This window comes from Esox lucius, chromosome 19, assembly GCF_011004845.1.
Source record: "Esox lucius isolate fEsoLuc1 chromosome 19, fEsoLuc1.pri, whole genome shotgun sequence".
Classification (NCBI taxonomy): Eukaryota; Metazoa; Chordata; class Actinopteri; order Esociformes; family Esocidae; genus Esox; species Esox lucius.
Window position 1 is genome coordinate 26,708,237 of NC_047587.1, and position 17,750 is coordinate 26,725,986.

A 17,750-nucleotide genomic window follows, 5' to 3' on the forward strand; every position below is an offset into this window, starting at 1 on the left:
CTTTGCCCTCTTTATTCCAGGTATCTCAGTTCCATCAGTGGATTACCGCTACGAGAGGGGGTGAGAGTGTTAATGACAAAACCACACACACACACACACACACACACACCTACGATGACAGAAGAGCATTAATATCATTTATGGAAATGGAGGTGAGTGTCAGAACACCTGCAAAGTAGCGGAGAGGAAGAAATCAAGTCGACATGATTACCCCAGCTGCAACAAATGGCTTGAAAATAGGTAAGCTGCACTGCCGGCATCTGAGTTCGTGATGCACAGAAAAAAGCCCACTCAAGTCAGCTGGTTTTAGATCCCTCTCTGAAAATCTTCCGCCACAATGGAGATAAAAACTAAATCCAGGCACACAAACTCTGATTAGGGGGTTACCAGGAATAACGCGTCTGCAGTAGTTATGGTTTTAGCAAAAAAAGTGTAGGTACAGAAATGGGTGATTCCTTTAAATATGTTTCGTGAACAGTTTTGGTTAAAAATGAGACTTGTTCATTGTGTAGGGTTTCTATGAGGAGAAAAAGGAGGAGTAAAATATCAAAGTTCAGGGATAATCGCAGCAGTCATATATCAACGCCAACAGATAGTGTAGCTTTTTAATGATTGTTTTGTAATCTGCCAAAGGAAGAGGGGACTGAAAGGGAGAGCAGAAAACTCTCCTCCCCTGGGAACTCTCTTCAATTTTCTCACCACAGACAAATGATAAAGGCTAATGCACTGCTCTTTTTGACTGTAGAAAAGACATCATCATCTTTGAAGAGGGGTTAGCAAAAGAAATAATAAAATAATAACACCACTTAAAATAATCTGCCTCAATTCCATAATTAATCTCCTCCGGCTTTTCTGACTATAACGATGTTAATTAACCCAAAATTCCCTTCATGGCGGCTGAGAGAGATGAGCGTTGCTGGCGTTTAACCTTCCCCTCTTCCAACCGCCCCTATCACTCCCCATCGCTCTCTTTCAGGGGTAGAGAGTCCTCGGAAAGGAGACCATTCTCAGGGTGGAGGGTTGATGGGAGTGGGGGAGGAGAGGGGAGGCATGGAGACATGGATGGGCCTATTAGAGAGCGGAGGGGAAATGAACACAGGGTGAAGTTCAGCTGGAACGGTGGAAATAAAGAAAACGGCACAAGTGGAAAAGAAATACAGAAAGAAAAAAGTAGGAAAGAAAACTCTGGCTTGGTGAGTGAATCCAGAAGGGAATGTCTGTGTTCCCAGCCAGACTGGGCTGTATACTGTAGCAGTGGTTCTGTTCTATACCAGCACTCCGTCTCCAGACATAACTACAGCGAGACTCAGGAGGACCCAGGCACTGAAAATACATCAACCGGCACAACTCTGGTATCAGCTGTCAGGCCTGGGGAAGGCTGGGGAGTCGCTGCAGCTCCCAGCATTCTGCCGTTTGTTCTCCCAAATTACTCACAGGCCAAGCTCGTTAATCTAAAATACAGTATGCTGCTGCAGCAATTATTACTGAGAGAATAACAACACAGTGGGAGGAAGCCCGTAAAAAACTACAGAGGAACTTTGCAGTTAAACACACAAACTCTGTGCTTCAGCAGAGCCTATTAACCTGACCTGCCTCTAGAAAACATGTGTTGGGAAAAGTCCTCCACCTGGTGGGAGCCGGTCTGACTCTGCTTCTTGGAGCTTTTACAAAGGACTGACAAACTTTGTGGAAACCTATTCCTAGCCATTATTATTACAAAGACACAAATTGATAACACCCTGCCTTCTGTAATGGCCCCTGGCTTCAAACCTCTGTGTCCTTGGCTGGACCAGTCACACAGGGCAAGCGGTGGGAGGCCAATAAGACTACACAAAGGAAATAATCGACAGTGCTATGGGTGGTGGAGCGCTGAATACACATGTCATCCTCATAACGGTTTACACCTCCTAGACAGTGCACACAGAGTGACTGAGAGAATATCAAAGGGAGAGAAAAAGAAACAGAGAGAGAGAGAGAGAGAGAGAGAGAGAGATCAAGAAAAAGAAGATCGAAGAGCGAGAAAGTGAGAGATAGAGTGGGCGCAGGTTGAGGGTAATTGCCCAGGAGAAGTAGGAGTGATGAGGACAAGCGTAGAGGGATAGCATAAAGGGAACCTTTGCTGCTTTTTCCCTGTACAACTCAATAGTCCCAGCCCTGGTCATACAGTGAAGAGTTAACAAAGCAATCAGACCTGCAGTCCCAGCCCTGGTCATACAGTGAAGGGTTAACAGGCCAATCAGACCTGCAGTCCCAGCCCTAGTCATACATTGAAGGGTTAACAGACCAATCAGAACTGCAGTCCCAGCCCTGGTCATACATGGAAGAGTTAACAGACCAATCAGACGTGCAGTCCCAGCCCTGGCCATACAGTGAAGTGTTAACAGACCAATCAGACCTGGAGTCCCAGCCCTGGTCATACAGTGAAGGGTTAACAGTCCAATCAGATGTGCGGTCCCAGCCCTGGTCATACAGTGAAGGGTTAACAGTCCAATCAGACGTGCAGTCCCAGCCCTGGTCATACAGTGAAGGGTTAACAGAGCAATCAGACCTGCAGCCGCGGCCTCAGCTGCGCAGTCAAGTGTTAAACAATGGAACAGCTGTTGAGAGCGGCGGCAGCGACAGCTCCAGAAATAGAGCTGTTCATTTCACCTGTCTGTCTCACACCTGTGTGCTGTGCAGGCCGCGGAGAGAGAGAGAGAGAGAGAGAGAGAGAGGGGGCGAAGGGCTGGCCAAACAGAAGGCTGCGGAGCCAGAGAGGAAATCAAAAGGACAGACAAGCACGAAGACAAACACAGACACACAGGAAAGGATGAGGCTGACTCACCGATCATGTGATTGGCCACGTGGATCTGGATCTCCCGCTCTGTTTCGAAGGTCATTTGGCATTTGATGCACTGGTACGTCTTCTTCTGCAACCAACAGATAGACAGTCAAATTAGAGACCATTGAGCTGCTTTTTCATTCATGGAACAAACACAAGAAATCTAATCACACTTGATTTATACAGCACATTAAAATGTATTCCAAGGCTGTTTACAGGTGAGTTTTGGAGATGCGAGTAAGAACACAGTTTTCTGAAACAAAAAGGACGTACTGACAGGTCAACGTTTGGATGTTTTAGCTTGCTGTTACACTGAGCTGAAGTAAAAGCACAGGTAAAGAATGAGTGTCCCTTGAACCTCACTGTCAATATCTAGCGGACTGAACAGGCCCCACAATGCCACAGCAGGGCTGAGCTGCAGGGCCCATTGAAACGCAGCCCTGAATTCACACATCAAACTGAGCACAACTTCTTACTGACAAGCTAGCCACTGGGAACTGGCACACTGCTAGAAAATACTGTTAGAATGCTTTACTGCAGAAATGTATTAGAAGATAGCTTTTTCACAATTCCATAAATTCACACAGATACAAAAAATAATTGAGAAAGATTAAATTATATGAATAATAGATTTAATTAATTTCTTAAAATACAAGGTCACGTTTGTTGGATTAGTAGTGTGATACATTTATTACCACGGTGAGAAATGCTGGTTATTCACCATTTTCTATTTATTAAACCAGACCAAAGCAATTTACGTAAGCTCAGCATTTTCCTGTTTAGATTGTAAAAGAAAGCCTGCGCGTTCTTACTTTAGGGACCGGTGAGGCGTCCGTCACTTTCCTTGTCCCACTGGTCTCCGGACTCATCTCGGGGTGGTCCATCTGAACGTGGCTCTCCAGGTCTTCCAGGGTCTCAAATTTCACAGCGCACTCCGGGCATCGCAGGCCTGTCACAGACTTCTCTCCCCCGGCCTCCTGGGGCGTCGTGCCCCCACTGGGAGACTGGCCGTTGGTGCCTCGACTCATGCATCCGGCACACAGCCCATAGGGAAGGCCATTGACATCCAGCTTCACCAGCTCCTGCTTGTTCTTGAACTCCTTGAGGCACAGGGCACACTTGTAGTGCTTGTGTTGCTGCAGCTGGCCGTTGGGAGAGGAGGAGGCTGAACCGCATCCACCCCCACTGCCCCCACCAGCTGAGAGCTTCTGCATGTGGAAGGTGCCATGGATCTTGAGCTCCAGGGTGGAGGTGACGGTCTGCATGCACACCACACAGCGGAAGCCGGTCAATGAGTTCCTCAAGTCAGGGTGCATCTGGCAGTGCTCTATAAACTCCTCCTCGCTCTGCAGGGGCATCTTACAGATGCGGCAGGTCCCCGTGTCCAGGCTCTTGCTGTGAGTGACCTTGTGTTCGGTGAGTGTGAGCAAGGAGGGAAAACGCTCTCCACAGATGGGGCACATGTAGTGCTTTGCTGGTCCACGGTGGGTCTGGGCATGCTCCCTGAGGCCGTTCTCAGAGAAGAAAGTCCGTGAACACACGTTGCACTTATGGTTGCCCTTGATGAAGTCTGCCTTCTTCTTGCGGCTGCCGGCATCATCGTCTCCCGGCCGGATGTTGTGGTCCCTCAGCCGGTGATTCTGCAGCAGACTCTCCATTGTGTAGGCAGCTCCACAGATATCACAGGCGTACATGGGCTCAGAGTTGTCCAGCTCCTCCTCTCCTCCGCTGGCCTCGTGGCTGTTGGCCACTTCTTGGCTGGCGTTCTTCAGCATGTTCTGCAGATCAGCCTGCTCCGTGGCCACTGTTGATCTTTCACCTCCGCCCCCTCGCTTGGAGGTCTGGGTCACCCCGTTGGGCGTGCCGTTCTGGCTTCCCCCATTCCCGGTGACATTGCTCCCATCAAACACACAGTGCTTCTCCCGCAGGTGCCTTTCCAGCAGCACAATGGCATGGAAGGCCTTACCGCAGAAGCGGCAGTTGAACTTCTTACTGTGAGTGGTGATGTGGCACTGCAGCTCAACCTCGGTGCCGAATGTCTCCCCACAGAAGATACACTTGCGGGCTTTGCCGACTACCCCAGGGATGCTGGTGTGGCCCAGGTGGCTGTGCTTGACATGCAGCTGAAGGTCACTCTCCTTCCTAAAGTCCCAGGAGCAGGCCGTGCAGCGGAACATCTTCTTTTCATTGCTGTGCTTGACGGCCAGATGGACCTGGATGGACACCTTGGAGTCAAACACCTCCTGACACAGCGTACAGTGGTACAGAACAAAGGTGTGCATATCCAGCAGGTGCTTCTGCAGGTCATCTACAGAGGAGAACTGCTTATCACAGCTCTCACACACATACTGGGTGGACGTGGTGGTGTAGTGGACCGTGAGGTGCTGCAACAGGGACTCCTGGGAGTCGAAGTCTTCTTTGTTACATTGCGGACAGGATTGCCTTCTGAGTAGCATGTCCAAGTGGGACTTGAGGTGGGCCTGGAAGGCCTCGAAGTTGCTGAAGCGCAGGTCACACTGGTTGCAGGGATAGTCTCCACTGGAACCAGTCAAGGTGGAGTCTCCGGCCAGCCTATGACGTTTGGGCGAGGAGATCTCCACATCGGATGAGGCGGGGCTGAGGTCCACCACCTTGGCTTGCCGCTTGTTATTGGCCAGTGGGATGTTTTTGTGGTTCTCCTTGATGTGCTTGGTGAGCTTGAGCAGGGAGCCGAAGATGGGCGAGTTGGTGCAATAGGGGCAAGAGTATACCTCCATGAAGGACTGGGAGGGCTGCAAGACAGGGGACTCCATCTTGGGCACCCCTCCTCCACTGCAGTGGGTCTGCTGGATGTGCTCAGTGAGAGAGGACTCGGTGAGGAAGCCCATGGAGCACTGGTTGCAGAAGAAAGCATGGTTGCCCTCCAGGGTAGTGGAGCCCGCGACCACTCCCCCAGGCAGGCAGTGGGACACACGGATGTGCTCCTGCAGGGTGTTAATGTCCGCGAACATGTCTGGGCAGTAGTTGCAGTGGAAGGCCGACATGTTGGTGAACTGGAGGATGGGGAAGGCCGCCGTTGCCCCGCTGCCCCGGTGGGCTTTGCGAACATGCTCGTTGAGGTTGTAGAGCGTTGGCAGGGTGTCCAGGCACAGCTGGCAGGTGTGGCTCTGCTGGGGCTTGTCCGCATGGATGGTCTTCAGGTGGATCTCGAGCACAGCCAGGCTGTTGAAATCTCTCTTGGAGCAGTAGGGACAGCTGTAGGTAACCTTGGCCGTCCAGTGACCCCCGTCATCGTGGTCAGAATTCGGGGCCAGCTTGCGTCGGCTCTGGGTGGGCTTCAGAGTGGAGTCAGGGGTTGAACCCCTCTCCAGAGAGGCACTGGAGTCTGGAGTGGCGCTGCTCATGGACGCCACGCTGCCCAGGACAGGGTCAGGACTTGCACTGTGATTACTGGAGTCGGGCTGCCGGTGGCTGTCCAAGTGGCAGTAGACGTCTTCTACGGAGGGGAACTGGTCGGAGCACACGGGACACTTGTGTTTTCGGTTGGGGTGGGTCCTCTCGATGTGGGACAGCAGGGTGCCCTCGTCGGTGAAGATCTCGGGACAGTGAATGCACTGCAGGTCAGCCCGGTCAGACAGCTGTGGGTGACGGGTCACTACATGTTTCTCCAGCTCATCCATAAGACTGAAGGTTTCATCACAGTAGTCGCACATGTACAGGTCCTGGTCCATTTCCCCTCCACTGCCCGCGTTGCTGCCACGCTTCTCCCCTTCCTTCTCAGCACGCAGGGCCAGGTGCTCCTTGTTCTTTCTGTGGGCTTGCATGTGGCTCTGTAGCGAGGATGTGGAGGAGAAGCCTCTCTTGCACACGCTGCACTTGAAGGGCTTGCTGGAGCTGTGGGTCTTCAGGTGGATCTTGAGATGGTCGCTGCGGGAGAAAGCGGCCTCGCACTCCTGGCAGCTGTACTTCTTGTCACCGGTGTGGAGTTTGACGTGGCGGTCGCGGCTGCGCTTGTGCTTGAACAGGCGGCTGCAGAAGGTGCACTTGAAGGGCAGCTTGTCGCTGTGGATCTGCTCGTGGCGCTTCAGGTAGCTAAGGCGGCTGAAGGACTTGTCGCAGAACTGGCAGGGGTAGGGCAGCCCGGCGCCCCCTTCCTCCTCCCCTGTGCCGATGCCCAGATCGCAGCAGCCGTCCCCCAGCATCTGTGACGGCGACGCCACGTCTTTGCTGGAGGGAGAGGACGCTACCCAGGACAGCCCAGGGTCATCGTCACCATCTGCAACGACAAACACAGACAGAATTCCAATGTTAGAGAAGGAAAACATTCAGTAGAAACTTAGAATTAGATACATATGCTCCCATGGGATTTAAGTAAAAAGGACAAAGAGCATTTTCTCTCTCTTCGTCCTCCCTAAGAAAACAAACCCCGCCCCCACTTACATCTGCCCCGTCATATTTTTGTTTTGTGGCGACAAGATTAAAATACCGAAAACCAATAAGAAGACAGTGAAAATGTCAGGATTTCTTTTGTGAAAGTGAATGTGTGCTTTTCTCAAGTTAAATATATACACAAAGAAGAGCATATATTATTATAATCTGATGGAACTTAAAACAGGGATCTCGATATCTATTCCATATCAAACCTGGAGCCAACTGTAGACAGGAGAGAAGAGAAGAGGAATGAGAAAGGGAGCGGGAGGGAAGAGAGAAAAGGGGAGGGAAATAGAGGAGAGGACAGAAGGAGAGTGGAAGGAAGAAGAGAGAGGAGGGAAGAGTGGAAGGGAGAGGAGAAATGCTCATGACTTATTGAGCAGGAATGCTGCGAGCCTGGAGTCCCACTGTGGCTCAGACAAACCCAGAATGATCCAGCTCAGCCTGTTTGTTTGCTTTATTTGACTGAGTTTTACACTCCGCTCTAAATGTGTGAGGAAAGAAGCCTCTGGTATTCATCATCACACATAACCAAATGTTTACAATAAGTAAACAGCCCCCCTTCCCTTTCCCCTCCCCACGTCCTACATCATACAAAATCCCATTTTAATGTGAGATTTGCCTGTAGCTGGAGGGCAGGTGACTCAGGCTGCATCTCATATGAATGTTGACCTCACTCAAAGAAACAATCATATACTTAACATTGTTATGTTAAAAAGCCTGCGCTAAAGCTTAATAAAGTATTGACAACATTATTTATCTAAGAGAGAGAACAGAATATTCTTGAAGCTGGTGTATACTTTTCTCTGTAAGTAATCGTGACTGGTTCTCCCCTCCCAACGCCCACGCCATCAATACAGCATGTGTAACAACCGTGTGCAGAGAAGATTAGGTGGAAAATGAATTAATGTGATGAATCGATCCACAAAAATGTAGGTGCTGTGCAGACCAAATAACACACCATAGGGACATGTGGGATATTTTCTTGTAAAAAATAAAATAAAACATGAATTATTCATTTAGCTTGGAGCCAGGAAGGAATCCTGTAAAAAAAAAAAAAAAAAGATAACTATAGAGATATCAAATGGAAAGATAAAAGCAACAAGAGAGAGATGCCACGCAGGAGAGGAGTATTACAGGATAAGTGCCAAATAAATGAGCATGAACCAGACTAAACACAGCCGTGAAAGAAAATATTTTTGTAACAACAAATCGGGAAGATTTGGACAGAGACAGGGGAAGCAGTAGAAACCGACATTTACCAAAATAGGACACCTAAACTGTCGGCTAAAGCTCAAAACCAGTAGCTCGAGGTTTTGTTGAGTGCGTCAATCTTAACATTGATAGAATTTTGAAGCCAAAACGACCAGCGCCACCTGCATGGTGTCTGCGTACGTGAGTCTGCATGTGTCTGTGCACTTTGGCGTGGCACATGTAAGTGTGTAAGACTGATGGAGGCGGGGGGAGGGACAACTCAGTTTCTCAGATTACAGTTTAGGCTTGTACCCCACTGCCTCCACAGCTGGGGTGTCTGGACTAGCCCCTCCCTGTTGAGACCATTCCCTACAGTGCCCCTCTTATGTCTTTGTGTCTGTGTCAGGATAAGAGTCATCTTGACACAAGTTAAACCCCCGACAACACGGGGGAGATAGAAGGCCTCGGCGGCCCGAAGAAAGAGGGGATGAAAAGCCCCAAAAGGGCCTTAACTGGGGTGAATTCTTTGGCTGCACAATGAAAGCGTGGCCCCTCACAGGCTGGTCTCTGATGTGGGCCAGGCGGAGGTGAGAGCTGCTCACTGCTGACAGGTACGACGCCCTGCTGAGTCCCATCCATGCACCCTACCACAGCACACCACATACCGAGAAACACGCGCCACAGCATAAAGAACGAAGACAAATACGAAGTAGAGGAGGAGGAGGAAGGAAGAATGGCAAAGGAAGAAGGGGGGGGGGAACTCTTGGCACATGTGGTCATTCTGGCGAATTATAAATCTATTAATGCTAATGCAATCCCTCTGACTGCGACAGAATGTGAGAAATCACTTTTGAGAAAGAAGGAGATTATAGTCATTAAATAGCCTTAATCCTCAGAAGTGTGGCTGTCGGAAAATGGAAGATCACATGGCTTTTAGAGGGCTTTTGTCATCCGTCCACCGGGGGACTTGGCAAGAGCCCTAAACAGGGGAAGAAATTTCAATGAAAAGTTAAATTAGAAAAGAAACCGAAAAGAAAGACGGGGAAAGGCAAGGGGGAAGCCGAGAGAAAAGCGAGAAAAGACTGCAATGGGCACGCAAACACACGCTGCTCCCATGTCTCCTCATGCCAGAGTTCCCGAGCAAAGCCCTGACGGTTCCTCCGTCTTTATCACACTCTCCCAGGCCGCTCTCCCCTCCGTCCACTCATGTCTTTCATGTTGTGAGTCATTACTGAATTAACAGGCTGCCGTCACGGCTGCCCCTGGCGCTGGCCTCCACCTCTGCTGCCCTGGTCCAGGTGGAGGGGGTGGGGCCAGGCAGGCAGGGAGGGAGGGCCTGGCAGATGGAGACACTCTGAAGTCCAGAGGAAGAGCGGCCATCCTGCCTCCAACCCGGGCCCAGTAATTGGACCCGGCCTAACCAAACACATGGCTACAGAAGACGGCCCCGACTCTACCTGAGCATGAGCAGACTGCTGCTGGACGTTGAAGGGATCGACACTTTGGTCTGAGGTTTAAGAGGGGACCCCATGCTGCCCCCCCCCCCACCCACCTCCATCACCATGCTTCATCCAGGCTGGACCAGCCTGACGGTGCCTGTACTCTCTCTCTCTTCCTAATAGGCTGGCCAGCCAGCCGGCATGCCGAGGACAGAGCGCAGTAGAAACGCAGTAATGAAGACGCGCCCAGCCTGGCTTCCCCCTGCTCCCATCATCAGACACGAGGACAAAGGTCTGTCTCTCCGTGTCCCCTATCCCAAAACCCGGCCACCCCAAGATGCTGCTTTTGTGTAGTCTCCTCTGAAGTAGAGTACAGAAACGGCCCCAGATAGCAGCCGGGCTGTTCATTAGAGCAGGACGACTCCAGAAGGACATTACCGGCGATGACACAACCTCCCCTTGCTGCCAGATGATGTCCACCCACGACGCTGACTAAAAGACTTGCGCCTTCCTCTGACTCAAATCCCAATAACAGCCATGAGTTACAACAATCAACAGTTACAAAAATGCGATAGTCAATAAATCGTCCGTGCTGCCTTTAAACCTTTTACGCCTGCATATGGAAATAATCTCTTGTGCCAATGTGCCCCCGATGGTGGGGTTGGGGCAACACCAAACAACCTGCTTGATTGGGATGACTTCTTCTTATACTATTACCACTTGAGGAATGGTCCTGGTTCACAAGTGTTTGTAGAAGAACTGTACGGTCCCAAACTAAAGCACTCTTCGAAATTGTTAAAATAACACACTAACCGCTGCATTAAAAAGAACTCGAGAGACCATTAAATCAATATTTACAGCTAATCAATAGTGGTAATGAAGACGAACAGCATGGGCCATCTCTGCTTCAGCCCTCCGATGGGTCAGAGGCCAGAGTCAGGGAGCCAAACTGGCCCAGACTCACGCTGCATGGCGAGGAGTGAACACTACAGCACCTGGCCTGGGATGCTTGGACTACAATACCTTTGTGTGTGGAGGTTTAGCATATTGGCTCATATGCCTCTGTCCTCCACTGTCACCACTTATTCTAACCTCCTATATGGACGACATTCATTTTAATGAACGCAATATAATTTAAACAACATTAGTGTGATTCAAACTAGCATTGGACTCAAACTAGCAACTGGACTCAAACTAGCAACAAGAAACCTTTGCAGCGCTGTTAGGTATAACGTGTGTGTAGCCCTACTGACCTGGAAGATGTGTAAACCCACTGACTATGTGGTTTACCTGATAACTACCACGATGCTCTCTGTCAATCAAGCACTGTTGCGGCTGATCATAGAATTGTTTTGATGCCAGTGCTAGATGTTTTTAGTTGCGTCCCATTCACAATTGACTTTCTTTAGCTTCTGTTTATGAAATGGAAGGACCAACAGAATCAGATTTCCTACACCAACTCTCATTCCACTCCAACACACTTTGAGCAAGACATTGCCTTCAGACCACAGTGGCCACACGGACTTTGCTCGGAAAGGAATCCCACGTTACCTCAGAAGGTGACAGGCGACATTTGCCGTTTCCACCCTGTCGCCAGGGTAATTAAAGAATTCATCACCGATGCGAGGCTCATTCATCTCCATAAAACATTGTAGTGTAAAAACAACATAACTAACCAACATTTCAGCCTGGCTCCCTGCCCAAACTTCCACCTTTCCCACCAAGCCCCCTGCCTGGCACCCAACCCCATCCCCTTGGCCCCCTTCCCATGGCCCCAGGCAGCAGAGACACACCGTAGGGGGCAGAAAAACAACTTCCACCCAGGTCTCTGACAGGGCAGCGCAGCACGCAGGCCAGACTGGCCTGGAGCAACGGCCAGACCGACAGGGGGAATGGAACTTTGAGGGGGAGAGGCTCCTCTCGCTCCCCGCTCCCTCAGCCCTTTGTTCTCACCCCTCCTCTCGCTCCCTCTCTCCCTTCCACCATCAGTCAATCGTTTCTTTGGCTAATCATCTCCTCTTATAGTGAAGTCACACACTGGGATTTTTGAGGATGTCTGGGGGCACGTGGTGTTGTTGACCGTCATGACGGTGCTGAGTTAACACCTGTGTTTCTCTACCTCTCTCTCTCTCTCTCTCACACACACACACACACACACACACACACACACACACACACACACCTCCCTAGGCATAGTCAGTCTCTAGAGGTCCCCAGTACACCGCTGAGGCAGTCTGTCAGGGACCTGAGTACTGGAGGACAGACACCCACACACACAAACACACACACACACACACCCCCACACCCCCACACACACACACTCAAGGTGTCTGATGTCAGAGCGGAGGCAGTCTGTCAGGGGTCTGTGTCCTGAAGGACACTCTCACATGCTGCCCACAGCCCATATGGAGCAGTTGGCGCCCAAAAGTGCCCAAGCAGCCGGCCACATTCCCAGGGCAGAAGGTGAGGGGCAGGGGGCATCGGGGTGAGGGGTGCATGGGGCGAGAACAGCTGACAGGCCTCTCCTCTCCCCAATGCCCCAGAGACGTCCAGGTGACAGGAGGGGAACTGGGACAAACACGGGTGAGGTTGACCACTATGAGTCACTCGTGTTGGGTGTGCAGACAAGATCCGAGAAACATTACTACAGGAACCAAGAACATCAAAGCATTGGGAATGTGAATAGGAGGGTAGAATATGCAAGACTGAGAAAGTATGGATGAGGGAGAGAGAGAGAGAGAGAGCTGGTATTCAGAGGGCGGGTGGAAGGGGGGCTGGTTAAGATGCATTTGACTTCAGTCTTCCTTAGTCAGTGAGAGCTGCAGGAGCCAGCACTGTTAAACAGCTGCACATTAATTACATGTGAAGTGTACCAAAACAAGCCTTGCTACAGAGGCCATGTGGAGAAAGACGGCTGGCATCTGGCTCCTCTTTCTCGCTCCCTAGATTTAATCTCTTCTCCCCCTCTTCTCTGGCTTCGCCAGTCTCTCCATCATCTCTCGCGCACGTCTTACCTGTGTCACAATAATGAAACGCTGAGTGAATAGCGATGGAAGAAGCACATCCACCTTCACTGGGAACCAGCTGCCTGAACAACCATGGAGGATACCAAGTAGGCTCAATCAAGGAAAAGCTTCCAAAATTCCCTGGTTTTCAAAAGATCCCGGTTCGAGGCTTCAAGACATGTTTAACCCTATAACCAACTCTAGAACCCTTAAACAGGCCCTGTTCTGATCTACCCCCAAGGTTTCACCATGCCGGTACTCCACAATCACATCATCTGTTACAGGGCAGACACAACCTTTATCAGTGTCTGCCCTGCTCTAGGTCTGTGATCATCTGTTAGAGTCAACCCTTTATCAGTGTCTGCCCTGCTCTAGGTCTGTGATCATTATCAGCATCTAACCTGCTCTAGGTCTGTGATCATTATCAGCATCTAACCTGCTCTAGGTCTGTGATCATTATCAGCGTCTGCCCTGCTCTAGGTCTGTGATCATCTGTTAGAGTCAACCCTTAATCAGTGTCTGCCCTGCTCTAGGTCTGTGATCATCTGTTAGAGTCAACCCTTTATCAGTGTCTGCCCTGCTCTAGGTCTGTGATCATTATCAGCATCTAACCTGCTCTAGGTCTGTGATCATTATCAGTGTCTGCCCTGCTCTAGGTCTGTGATCATCTGTTAGAGTCAACTCTTAATCAGTGTCTGCCCTGCCCTAGGTCTGTGATCATTATCAGCATCTAACCTGCCCTAGGTCTGTGATCATTATCATCATCTGCCCTGCTCTAGGTCTGTGAGTGGAGTGCTGACTCTTGCTGGGCTTTAGGCAGATGACACTAAACATCTTCCTCCATCCTTCAGCACTCCACGTCTTTGATCAAACACATCTATTCCCTCACAGCACCGCAGGCCCTTTCTTTCCACTTAGGCCTCTCCCTCCACTACACTCCACTACACTCCAATGTGTATCGGGACGTTGTGCCTCAGGTTCTGTGCTGTGGGTTCAGGGCTGTGGGTTCTGTGCTGTGGGTTCTGTCCTGTGGGTTCCGGGCTGTGGGTTCAGGGCTGTGGGTTCTGTCCTGTGGGTTCAGGGCTGTGGGTTCTGTGCTGTGGGTTCAGGGCTGTGGGTTCTGTGATGTGGGTTCTGTCCTGTGGGTTCAGGGCTGTGGGTTCTGTCCTGTGGGTTCTGTGCTGTGGGTTCAGGGCTGTGACAAAGGTGAAAGCTGAGGATGTTCTATGTTGCAGCGCTGTTCTTTTCTCCCGGCATTTTTCAATGGAGCTCAGTCCACTAAAATAGGGGTCATCACCAGCAACAGGGTTCAGCATAGGAGGGGTTTAGATGGGTTAGACATCTACAGTGACCAACAGACATTACTGATGTAATGACACTCATACTATCAAAACGTGGTGTGACAGCCATGTTCACAGAGTAATAGGGTGACACAAATAACACCTTAGTGTGGTATATAAAACAGCCCTTTGCAGACTGTCCAGGCTTCAGAGAGATGGCCACCTGCAGTTGGTCTGAGGATACAGTCATTGAAGAGAGGCATTGGTGCCCACGCACCACATAAAGACCCAGACCTGCAGCCCGGCACACAGAACGAGATGGGGGGGGTGTCTGTATCTCCCCACCCCCACACTGTACTACAGCTTGTAAATAAGTCATTCAGGCAGCTGGAGCTGAAGCAGTAGGCGGAGCTCTGAGGTTTCAGATGGGGGGGGGGGGGGGGTGGAGGCAGGCAGGCAGGCAGGAAGCAGCCTGGACTGAGAGACCGGGGGGGTTGGGCCTGGGACCCAGGGAGCCGCAGCACCCAGGGGACCCTCAGCACAGGCAGAGATAGGCGGGTACCTCCTGCACACCGCGACACCCTGGGAGAATCCAGTCCCCCTGGGCCGGGGCGGCACTGAGAAGAACACCTGGACCTGCCATTAGTGACACACTGAGGGTGTAGGGCACAGACGGTGAGAGGGACCCACACACACCCACAGGCGGACAGATATACACACACACACACACACACACACCCACAGTCACAAAACCTGCTGATTCAAGAGGACAGGCATGGGTACACAAGAGCTATTAAACAATAGGAGCGATAAAGAACACAAGCCCTGACTGACAAGTCCTCACCCACAGCCAAGAGGGAGACACCCCGATGCCCTGCTACAGTGACTGTACCCGGAGAATAAGGCCAGATAATTACCCCGGTATTAAACCTCTCTCCCCAGGGGGACACCAAGCACCCAGCCAGGGTTGGAGGACACAGCTTCACCTCAACACTGTCATTACACCACCTCTCACCGTCACAGAGAGGGGGAGGACAAACACAGGAGGACAGAGTAGAGAATACAGTATTTTACTTATTGTCCTTTTACTATCACTTTATTCTACTCATAGTATGTTCTGTTCAGCAATTCCTTCGTTAATCTCCGACGAGTAAATCCATATTCAGGATCAGTTGGTCTGAGCAGCATGCCTCCAGTCAACACCACTCTACACACACAAACACACACACACACTTACAAACACACACACACACACCTTCCAGACTCTCCAGTCCAATAAAACTAGCACACCTCCTCAACCCAATTGCAATTAGGGTTTAGAGATTTGTACTGATTAGGTCTAATTCCCTGTCACTATCTGACACTATAGGTGTGACTGGGCAGCCAATGGACTGTGCGCGAACACAAACTAGTAATTACCTGAGCAGAAAGTCTGTATGAAATACACAGGGAGGCAAATCAACAGGCCATTATTGGAGCTCGGCTATTACGTTTCACAACAAACAAACACAATGGCTGTCCCTGTCCCCACACAGCCACAGCTAGAAGGATCAATGCCAGGCAGGCCAGGCCTCTGACAGGGAGAAACACACAGACAACAGGTGGGGGTTCATGTTTAGTGCAGGTCCACTTTCATAATTGCCTCATTCTTTGCCGAACGAGCCACCTCTCCTACACACATACAGGCCCCATGCATATGCCTAATAATGGTTTACTGTTCAAACGAGAGGCAGTACCTTTGAAGGAGGGGCCACAGACAGCGGGGGAGGCGTTTCAGAACTGGGAGGGGGCATGTGGGTGTCTGGGAGTCAGACTGGACGACCCAACGAGGGGCGGCTTATTAGCATTGTGGGTCCACTTCACACATTCACACAATGCCGGACCTAAGAGAGGAGCTTTCATCACACTAAAACGTCAACAACAATCAAAAAATTACAAACCTATATCAAGTTCAGTGTGGTCATCAAAAAAGAAAGGACCTGACTTTAAAACAAAATGTGTGTGTGTGTGTGTGGGGGGGGGACTCCCGTTGCGTATTAAAGAGCGCAGAGCCGCGTAGTGTTTGCATCAAAGGGGGAGCGGACAGGGGAAAAGAGACACAGAGAAAAGAAACAGAGGACGAGACAAAGGTAGAGTTAGTGGGAAAAAAAGATCTGCCCAACATGAGCTAGATCAAAGCCAGGGGCTGGAGAATGGAGGGCCAGGAGGTCCTGTAATTACGACCCACATCCGCCAAACCACGGAGTGGGAGAGAGGGAGGATGGGGGTTCCCAAAAACTTCTCAAATCCATTGGCTTCTGGGGTTGCCTTTGCACTAGTACTCACCCACCCCCTGCAACACCCCCCCACCCCCACCCCCACCCCCCACCAGGCCGTACAAACAGTGCCAGATCTCATCCTGCCCTCCCCTCCGCCCTAACCCCTCCCTCCCCGCCAGCGAGGCCCCAATCCGCGCAGGGGGCCTCCCACTGGCCTGCGGGGAGATGGCGGTCCACTGTGACTGCCCGACAGAGAGAGAGAAAAAAAAACTTTTGTTGGGAACTTCTGGCATCGCCCCAGGGGCTGTTCTCTGGGAAGGAGAGACCAAGCTGACCTTCACACACATAAACACACACACACACACACACATATACACACGGAAAACATCACCAAAACCGAAGCGCTAAACCTCTCACATGATGTTACAAACAGTACATTAACACGCCTGCGTATGACAAAATGCTAATGGACAAACTGAAACACAAACACACACACACACACACACACACAGTTGGGTTTTGGAGATGCATAGCGGGTGAACTAGATCAATGGTGCCCACTGGCTGGTTTGACTCCACAGCAGAGAAAAGGATTGCGGAGGGACCAGACAAAAAATACAGCCCCATCCCGGCATCAAACACCTTACCACCTCTACTTCTGAATAACGCACAAGAACTGAAAAATGGAAATGTTAGGGGAAAAAAGCTAATGTGGCTTTTGGCTTATTGTGCTTTCATGCCTTCCTATGGACCCCTCGCCTCCCTGCCGACTGGTGCTGGGACAATACAATTACCAGCACAGACAAAACGACCACTTTTTGCAGACATTCTGCATATTTTTCATTAAATGTGAAGTTTGAAATGAGATTTTCGAATGAGGGTGATATTGACGGCTAGAACAGTCAAACGCATAGTGAATTACTGGTGCACATTCATTTAATACACTAGTTTTATCCAAATTCATCCCCCTGTCTCCCCAATTATTGTAATTCCCAGTTGTGATTATGACCTTGTCTCATTGCAGCAATTCCCAACAAGCTTGGGAGAGTTTAAGATCGGGACATGTGTCCTCCGAGACATCCTGCTTCTTTCCACATTGCTTGCTCAACCAGGAAGTAATCAGAATCAGTGCATGGAAAGACATGTCGGTTCCTGATTTAAGTCCCCACCCACTAAGGAAGTTTTTAGAGCACGATGAGTCAAGGAAATCCCTGTCAATGATGCGATAAGTACTAGCCAATATGCACAAGCCTAAGATCTAAAGCGAACTACACTACAATCTGATCTTCAGCAAATACACATCCACTTGGTTAAAGTAATACACCCACCAGGGTACAGAAACAC

At 50.4% G+C, this 17,750-nt stretch overlaps 1 protein-coding gene across 3 annotated transcripts in view; it reads right to left on the reverse strand.

Annotated features, from left to right (window-relative positions):
* The window catches only part of znf423 (zinc finger protein 423), a 120,988-nt gene that overhangs the window by 59,012 nt on the left and 44,226 nt on the right, over positions 1–17,750 (reverse strand). For all 3 annotated transcript variants that reach the window (XM_029115082.2, XM_029115081.2, XM_029115083.2), the window contains exons 4-5: positions 3,634–7,076; positions 2,825–2,909 (exon numbers count right to left, since the gene is read on the reverse strand). In XM_029115082.2, coding sequence (XP_028970915.1) covers positions 2,825–2,909; positions 3,634–7,076 — 3,528 coding nt within the window. The remainder of the gene's footprint in view (positions 1–2,824; positions 2,910–3,633; positions 7,077–17,750) is intronic.